The sequence below is a fragment of the Neltuma alba genome, unplaced genomic scaffold (assembly GCF_004799145.2).
Source record: "Neltuma alba isolate B1F8T4 unplaced genomic scaffold, ASM479914v2 tig00004555_pilon, whole genome shotgun sequence".
Lineage (NCBI taxonomy): Eukaryota > Viridiplantae > Streptophyta > Magnoliopsida > Fabales > Fabaceae > Neltuma > Neltuma alba.
The window spans coordinates 1-9,426 of record NW_021633763.1 but is presented as its reverse complement, the minus strand read 5'-3'; the positions used below and the strand labels follow the sequence as shown (position 1 = coordinate 9,426).

General features: G+C 35.8%; 1 protein-coding gene across 1 annotated transcript; it reads right to left on the bottom strand.

Annotated features, from left to right (window-relative positions):
• Positions 1-239: 239 nt before the first annotated feature.
• Positions 240-8,202, bottom strand: LOC114745182 (uncharacterized). Its single transcript, XM_028933336.1, has 11 exons — positions 7,471-8,202; positions 5,942-6,206; positions 5,112-5,271; positions 4,267-4,978; positions 3,324-3,750; positions 3,043-3,224; positions 2,397-2,556; positions 1,952-2,179; positions 1,516-1,866; positions 1,005-1,106; positions 240-923 (listed from the first exon to the last, which is right to left on the bottom strand). Exons 1-11 carry the CDS (start codon positions 7,980-7,982, stop codon positions 675-677), a joined length of 3,348 nt encoding a protein of 1,115 aa, XP_028789169.1. The 5' UTR covers positions 7,983-8,202; the 3' UTR covers positions 240-674.
• Between the last annotated feature and the right edge of the window lie 1,224 nt (positions 8,203-9,426).

Below are 9,426 nucleotides of genomic sequence, written 5' to 3'. Positions count from 1 at the left end.
AGTAACAATTCAATTTTTTGGTTTTTTTTTTTTTTTTTTAGCAAAATTCAATTTCTACGGTTGAAAATGACATTATATTCAAAAAAAAAAAACATTTACAACATGCATGCGCTCAAATAAAGGGCAGAAGATAATTACACCACTTGTTAAGAATGGCTTCTAATAATTTATTTTAAAAGCTTTACTAGGACAGAACAAGTATAGCATTTATTAAACAGGATACATAGACCTGCACAATATTACAAGAAAATATATATCAATTGCTCAGATGGTGGATAACACGGCATAATTTGTATGATCATCAAGAGATTACTACAGCAAGCACCCGCATGGGAAACCGAAAAACCAGAAACACAGTATTCTGCTGCAGATTTTCAAGGCAAGCCTACCAGAATTGGGAAGGCTTTGAACAAATTAATCAGATCCAGTGACAGCATAAATATACCCTACATGGACCTCAACACTGGCAGCCTGAAAAGAGACCTAGCTACAAAATTTACAGATCTCAATCAGATTGAAAAGAGCCGCCTGAATCTAACATCCTGGAATGGAATTGCACATAATGATTATTATTCACTACAGACACTAGGGGGGGAATTATTCTTGAAAAAATTGGAGATTGGTCTAATAATACAACACCAAGGGAATGTGAGAGGGTCAACCAAACTGAGAACCTAACTATTGTCAACATCTTGTACTTTTAGACGGCATGTTTGTTCAAGCAGCATTTCATAGATTTCTTTTACTGTAGGTCGTTTGGCCGGATTTTCTTCCACACACCTATGAAACAAATCAACAAGGAATTTCATCAAGTCTGCCTCAGTATCTGATTTGTCTGGCTCATCACCGGATCGAATCATCGTGGGTTCATTCAGTGAACTCAGGGCCTCCAGTTCTTCTGTTAATTGTGGTGGTTTACCCATCTGAAAAGATAATGTGAAAAAAAAGTCATTCAAGAAAGAACTTGCTATCTGCTTTTCTAAGTATAAAAGAGGAAAACAAACCTGTAGAATGTCATGGAATTGTAAATCAGACAGCCCAGAAAATGGAACACGCAGCGTGAGAAGCTCCAGAAGTAAGCATCCAAATGACCAGATATCAACTTCCTGTTACAAGGAAAGAAGTATTACAACCCAATAAATGCTGCATCAGTTCATAGACGTTGAATCATTTTCAATGTGAAACTTAGGTTGACTATAATCAGCATCAAAGAATAAAGCAACTACCAAACTATTATCAGTATAAAACATGTAACGAAATCAAGAATTCAATGCCCACAAACATCATATGCATTCAGAATTGATGCTAGCAAGGCATACATCAAAGAATAGATAAGAAAGGAATTGACTAGAACTTGAAATAGCTGGATATTCTTCTGTAAGAAGTAAAAATCATCCCCAGATAGTTGCACTCTAAATTGCTCATTTAAATGTCAACTGTAAACCTAGAGAGGCATTAGCTTAATATAGATCAATAATAAGCTCAGAGTATAGATGATCAAGTAAAGGATCTTACCAATCCATAAGTATTTTCTTTGTACATAGTCCGCATAACCTCTGGAGCCATCCATCGTGGCGTTCCAGTGCACACATAAGGAGGAGGCGCTCCCACATGAGCGATACAGCAGCTATGCAAAGGTGATCTTAGTGGCACTGCGCTGTCAAAATCACAAAGCTTCACAGTAGGGGTGCCATCATCTTTCTTTCTATCCAAAGCAATTAGAATGTTTTCACTTTTTACATCACGATGAATTATGTGCTTTGAGTGTAGCTCTGACAATGCACATGCAACATCTTTGGCGATATACAGAGCCAGCTCTACCGGAACATGCTTTTCACCAGCTTTTGATAACTTGTCAAGATAGGTCTGATGGAATATGCAAGGAGAAAATAACTAAACCATTTTAAAAAAGCTGTCAACAATAACAAAAAAGGATTACAACCAAGCTTACCTTCAAAGAGCCCCCTTCTATGTACTCCATAAAAATTGCAGACCTTAAAACACAATGCTCAGGATTACCATCTTCTAGAAGAGTCCACTTGTAAGATATTTGGTGTCCATACATTTCAACTATACAAGGGTGTTTCAAAGCACCTAAAATTCTCACTTCTCCCAAACAATTATATTCAAAGTTTTTTATTTTGTCTGGTGAACTCTCCTTCACTTCCAAAGTACGCACCTGAGACATCACAGAAAATGTATTAAAGATATATGTTGTACAGAAGTAATTTGAACATTTAAAAAAGAAAAACCCCTTCTTCCCATCTACTGCAAATCCAAACCACCCATTAACATTATGAGGTAAATTCACAGCGACGCATTACTTGAGAACATAACAATCTCTAGATAGATAATACAATTAAGCTAGAGTCCCAACAACACTTTAGGTAACACACCTTTGCTGCAGCCTCAATTGACCCAAATTTGCACCGAACTAAAGTACTTGAAGATGCCTTCTCAAATTCGTCACATGTAGAGAGAGATGGAAATGAACAACCAGGACCAGGAGTTCCGTCAGATGAAATAGGAACTTTGGTTCGACTAAGAGGTATATACCTGGGAATTGGAATCATAAACAAGTCGTCAGATTACAAAGAACCTATATAAATTCCAGAAATCTTAGAATTAAACACACTCCCAAGCAACACTTGCACAGGACAGCAACATTCATTCAGGAACTCAAAAGTAACATATCTATCTGATGATATAGGGCCACACTTTTTTTATGCATTAAATAAAACTATTCAGAGTTTGCTCCTACAAAGAAATAAAGGACTACTTGAGAATAGCGAAAGAAAGTTTGTCTCACTTCATCAGCACTGATTAATAATTTCAGAAAAATAAGTCCAGATTCTAGGATGCCAAAATGTCTAGTTACTACAGATATACTGTCAAACTTTCCTTTGCATTATCAAAAGCTATGCTTCAGCAACCAAATAAAAATAACTAACATTCACCATATATGTTTATCTCAATTCTTAACGAGAACAAAATGACATTTTACATGAAAAAGAATTGCTAATCAAGGTATGAAGTACAGACCTGCAAAAGAACTCAGGGTCTGCCTCTTCTCTTATATCATGCGGCCGGCATGCATCAACTATCATTCTAACCTGGGTATCACCTCTGTTAACTACGATGGTGTTCCAGGCATGTGGTGAAAAATCTAAGAAACCCCTGACAAGCTCACAGGGTACTGGAGGCTCCATGCGATCACATAAATACTGACAGAAATTGCATTAGGTCGTCATAGGTAAACAATAGTAATTACAGAAAATGATGTACATGCAATGTAGTAATATGATTAAAGCAACAATGGTTACCTTCAAAAGCAGAGCTCTATGTCTACACACACCAAACTGCACAGATCCAATGGGAACTATGATTGAATTTCGTCTCCTTTTTAAAGACTCAAGAGATTTTTCAGAGTTACTAGCAAGAGTAATGTCTTCACTGTTTACAACTGGTTTGGAGGAAGCACTAATACCATTGTTGCTTCCAGTTGAGCATGTACAGACAAAAGGCTTGTGATAGTTTGAACCAGACACTGCTTTTCGTGTCCTTTCTACAATAGCACTTCTATCACTGCCCCCAAAATGATCTGATACAAAGAGGGCAAGCAGCGAAGCAATCTGGAAGCTATCAAGAGCAACTTGATTCCCATGTTTGGTAAAATCATTCCACTGCTTCAAATGACGCACCAATGACTGAGCAGAGAGTGTTATGGCATCCAGATCTTCATCTCTTTCTCTGATAAAAGGGAGGAAAACATTAAGAAACAGCCCGACACAATTATTGTAACACTCTGCACCCAAGAAATTGTTCTGAATGCCCATGTCCAAGTAGATAGCACATACTTCATATAATAGTAGTAATAGTAGTATTAATTCTAATTATATCCAATCTACTCTAATTAAAAACACATGAATAGTAGTTTTACTATTTGTATATCCACATGACAACTTTTTTAATTGTGCGCTTTTCTGGTCAAGTATTTTCAAAACTGTAATTTTATCATTGAGCTCCATGCACTTTTCCTCTTTACAGTATTTTCATATTTCCTTTAAATTTTACCATCTCCATTTCAAATTGGGCCATATATATATATATATAATATATATAAGAATCAATAATTACCGTGATATAATTGTATGTATGATTGAATTTTTTCCTTAAAAAGGTACATAAATAATAATTCACTTGCATTTGCAGGGGTTGGCCACTAGTTATTTTACTAATAAATAGTAAAAAAAAACAATAAAAAACCTGTCCACTAAGATGACTTCACGAGAGGCAAGGCACTGATTTTGCTCATAACTCTCAAGGGGCATAAAAGGTCGATCACGTCCAGCATCATAAAAACCATCTGGCAGATGGTCTTCGGCACCACAAAATGATAATCTACTGTACTTGTAGGACAATGATGAGCTATCACCAATTGGTTTTCTAGACTTGCATGGTTTAGGATTATCAAGATCCCTTTCTGAATGTCTCTTTGATTTAGAAATATGCTTCAAAGATTCTGAACTTGATGCATTGTCCTGCCCACTAGGTCCATTCTCCAACGGGCATAAGGAAGCATCGTTTTCATCTTCGCTTCTACTGGAACAATCCTTAAATTGCTTTTCAATACCCACTTCATTGTTGTTAACATCATCAATTACACTGTCATTCCCAGCTTCTTCTGAGACCATCTTTTTAGCTTCATTGTCCAGACACACACTATCTGATGGACGAGCTTCACTGCAGTTTTCAACAGCAAGGCTGCCTTGGTTTTCTGATTCACAAATTCTATGCATGTCCTTGCCCAGTTGTGAATTATTTAAACCTTTCCACTTCCTGCTGTTGTTTAAGCACTCTTGGCGGGCTTTCTGCTGTAAGTAGTGCCGCCGCTTCCACTTTTTACCTGATTTCCGCGTTGCAAAACATCTACTAGACGAGGAGCTAGTTAATAGGCTTGATGAGCTATTACGAGATGCTGCAGAAAAGAACCATGTGAGTAAATTTGGCTCCACATATATGAACTCAAATGAAGACAAAGGTGATTCCAAAAACAAAGGATTATATTTGGCCTAACAAAAAAAAAAGAAGGGATAATCTGCAGTCCTCACCATGTGAAAGTAGTCCATCATTCTCCAGTGAACTCGTTTCATAGACATCCATTTCAACAGAAGAACTGCTAAAATCATCGCTGCATTCACCTCTGTCGTTTCCTTCCATATTACAATGAATCCATGAAGGTATTTGAAGCATGCTGCGCAGCTTATTGAACTTGAAAACAAAAATTCAAAAATGTTAAATTCACATAACCAGAAGCCCCCCCCCCCCAAAAAAAAAAAAAAACAGAACAAGGACTCCACTTGCACACCAAACTTTTAACTTATGGTTACAAGCCTACACAAAAGAAGTATAGATAGTTATGTGCGTGAATGTGCACAAAAATCCCAGATCCATCATGTTTTGCTTCATAGGCAAGCTACGAACACAAAATCAATACCTTAGATGCACAGAGGCACCTTCATTCTGGTGTCCCCCCATGTCCAACGCTGTCAGATGCCACCACGTTAAACAATTTCACCAAATATTTAGGAAAGAAAAACAGACCAAATTATTGCATACAATATGCTAGAACACATACAGCTGAACACGTAAGCTAAGCTGACCGAGAAAAACAAATTAAAATACAATGTTACATTCAACACATTGATTTGAATAAATATATATTGCTGGCATTATAAGAGCTAGTTAAAGCATACAAGATACAAACATATTAAGTTATATGCTTATAACGTCATAAAGATAAATTCATAATATAAAAAGACTAAGAAAGTCAGATGAAAAGAAAAAGAAAAGCAATGGACAACATGTATGGGAAAAATATTCTCACTAACTAATGACCATGGTACTGTGATTTAAAAAAAAAAATATTATACTTAGGTACCTGAAGATTTAAATTCTGAAGTTTATGCATAGACCCAAGTTCAAGAGGTCCCAGTGAAGTCAACCTATTACTTGACAGGTCCAAGTTCTCCAGCCCGGACAAAGATGCCATAGTTGATGGTAGTTCCACCAACTTATTATTGGAAACTTTCAAAGATATCAAGCCATTCAAATAACTGATTTCGGAGGGCAGTGTCTTCATCTTATTGAATGAAAGATCAAGATACTCCAGTTTCTTTAAGAGGCCAATTTCAGGAGGGAGGTATCTACAGAAAAGCAGAAAGCATGACGATTTAGAACCAAAAAGAATGAGAAATATATAGTTCACTGAAAATGCTAATGATCCCACTAAACAGAAAAAAGCAATAAAATGTTACAATCTCAAAACACGAGGCTTGTGAAGCATGTTAAGGAGGTTGTTAATGATGTTGATACTATCAATCACCAAATTAAACGTCCAAAACAGAACCGCAACCAAGTGCCAAAATAATCTGTGATGGATATAGGGATTTTAGTGTATCCAGACACGTTCTTATTTGCTGGCAGAGTATGGAGTCCAATTTACTATCCATATCACGATGCCACTTTGAAAAGTTGACAAAATGAAAAATGCTCATGGGCAAACAATGCATCCACACAATTGCTTTTCAAAGTTAACCTCCTACTTGTTTGCCTAATCAATATCATAATAGAGAGCCATCTTCATTTTCTTCAACCCCCCTTCCTTAACCACGAGCAACACTCATAAACTATTCCAAGACAATGGACCATTTGAAATCATGATGCAGCAAATTTTTCATATACTACTCAAAAGAGTTGCAGCTAGAAAATCAAGGTCTTATCTGACCACAACAAAAAAAGGCCCACCAAATCAGTATTAATAATTTTATCTGACCACAACCAAAAAAGGCCCACCAAATCAGTATTAATAAGCAACTAACCACATGAATGAAAAACCTATTTAATCAGCATAAGTTACCCTACTCTGCAACATAACTATTATATCAATCAACACAACCCAAGTGTATATCTGAATTCAATTTAAAAATAGAATTGCCCAGAGCTTGAGTTATGAATTATTCATTCTTGGCTTGGAGTCTCAAAAAGCACAACTCAAACTGTTGAAATAAATAATTGAAATTAACCGGTTCCGACTCAGATGGCAGGATCAAGTGTTTACTCCCTAATAGAAAGAAAATATGCATCAAACTAGATAAATTAAACCATATCTCCACAAATGCAATCTAACTTTCAGCACAGATGCTTCAACTTGGCATAGTTATTCTCCATCATGAGAACCGTCACTCATATAATGCCATTATCTCGGGAGGGAAAAAATTGGCCAGATGGAAGAAAAAAGGTTATGATGTGGAAAGTTTTGATTTTAACTAAAAAAATACCCAATGAGGACAGTTTAAACTCAAAGCAGGGAAAATCGGCAATCCAACTTCTTAAGCAGCCCGCACATACATTAGCTGCCAGTGAAAGCCAAAATTACTATTAAACAAATAGCCACATTGAATTACCAACCTTATAGAAAAGTGGCAAATAGATAGCTTGGACAAGGACTTAAGACCAGCAATCTCTGTCAATATAGGGAAAGCAGAAGGCCGCGGAGGCACTTTGGACAACTCTAACTCCTTCAAACCCTTCAACTTATGCAATGGCAACCCACCAATTCCAGGAGAAGATATCTTCATCTGCAAACACTCCAAGCCCGTCAGGTTTCCAAACTCTGGGGCAAACAAATTAATCTCATTTCCGAAGAACTTCAATGTCTTCAACCGCGCAAGACCTCCCAAAGACTTGGGGATCAAATTGTAGACATTCTTATAAAAATACAAGCCCTCCACGGAGTCTTCTGCGTTCTCCAATACCGGGAACTCCACGGTTTTCCCGAACACATCGAGAACCGCATCACCATTATCAAGGCCACGGTCAATGCCTTCAACCACAGACGAACTGGAGGGTTTCTCTTCTTGGGTTTCCTCAGGAAGGTCGCAAGCCTCAGAGGCGGTCTCATCGGACTGAAGAAGCTTCATGTAGCTTGCAGAAATTGAAGTCGACCAGAAAAGAACGGAAAATGGTGAGTTTCACAGGAATGGGAAAAGATCAGGTGGTGTGAAGAAAGAAAGAATAGGTTCGGGAAGCAAGAAAATTTGAAAGCAAGAGGGAAAAAAGGAAAATTTTGACGAAAAATGAGGAATAATTGGGTTTGCTCTGCTATTGTAGGCAGAGAAACCCTAGAATCCAGACGCGGAAATTCCAGTGATTTGATCATTTATATCTTGGAACGAACCTACGGGGAGCGTTTTTGGTACTTACGGAGGCCGCTGAGAAAAGACGATAATAGCCCTCGTTCAGACCATTATCTGCTCATTTGGGGCAGCTAAGGTCAAGCAGAGGCTGCAGCGGCCGGGAGATAAAATTACAGAATTTCAAATCAGAAACCTTTACAAAAATATTTTGTTACTTACAAACTAAGCATACTGTTAAAATATAAGAAAAGACCCTAACTTGAAATTTAGAAATTTTCAGATTCTTTTTATGAAATATTTTCTTATGAAAAAAAATTCTAACATATTTTATAAGAATTCAAAAAATCTTAAATTTTATTGATACTATCTCAAATTTAGTAATAATTTTTGAATTTACTTGTATTTAATATTATTTCAATCTTATTTATAAGTTATTTTATATTTTTAAAATTTAAAAAAATATTAAAATCGTTAATTAAGAATAAAAATTTAGGGGGTGTTTGGAAACCCAAAACCATGTTTCAGAAGCATTTTTCAAAACGAGATAATCTCCTCCACATAACTTCGTAATCCGTAAAAGCACTTTTAAAACATAGTTTGGTTTCTATCCAAACACCCCCTTAATGAGTTTTCAACTTTAGCCTTGATGAATGTACATACATTAAAAATTAAATAACACACACCATATTTAACAATAGATAAAAGAAAAAACCAGTGATAAAAAAATTAATGACATGTCTTATAAATAGAATTAAAAAAATAAAATAGTTATTCTTCTACCTTATAAATAGAATCAAATAACATATACTTTTTTAAAATACAATAAATAGAATAATAAATTAGCAATAATTTTCTGTTTCTATAACATATTTACAGTATTAGGGGAGGAAGATTTATATAAGACACCTTTTAAAAAAACAAATTGTACGTATTTGGAGTCAGCCCATCCCAGTTTGATTAATCAAAGTCCGTAATTTTAAATGCTGATGGTTTGATTTCAAAACTGGATTTCAAGTATTCCATGAAAAATTATAATTTGCAATAAAATATAGGCTTGGGAATGTTAAAAGGATTAACGTATATCTTTGTCACCCAAAAAAAAAAAAAGAATTAACGTATAAATTTATCTTGAAATTTTTACTTATGAACAAAATGTGCCTGAAGTTTTTTCTTCTTAAAATGCCCCAAAAAATTATTAAAATATTAGCAACTCTTTTCGTTAAAAATA

Excerpts from the sequence above, each read along its gene's own strand:
- LOC114745182 (XM_028933336.1), bottom strand. The coding sequence starts at position 7,982 with ATGAAGCTTCTTCAGTCCGATGAGACCGCCTCTGAGGCTTGCGACCTT. Across the intron at positions 4,979-5,111 it reads TGATGGACTACTTTCACATG|CATCTCGTAATAGCTCATCA; the intron begins GTGAGGACTGCA and ends TCTTTTCTGCAG. Across the intron at positions 1,867-1,951 it reads TAGAAGGGGGCTCTTTGAAG|ACCTATCTTGACAAGTTATC; the intron begins GTAAGCTTGGTT and ends ATATTCCATCAG.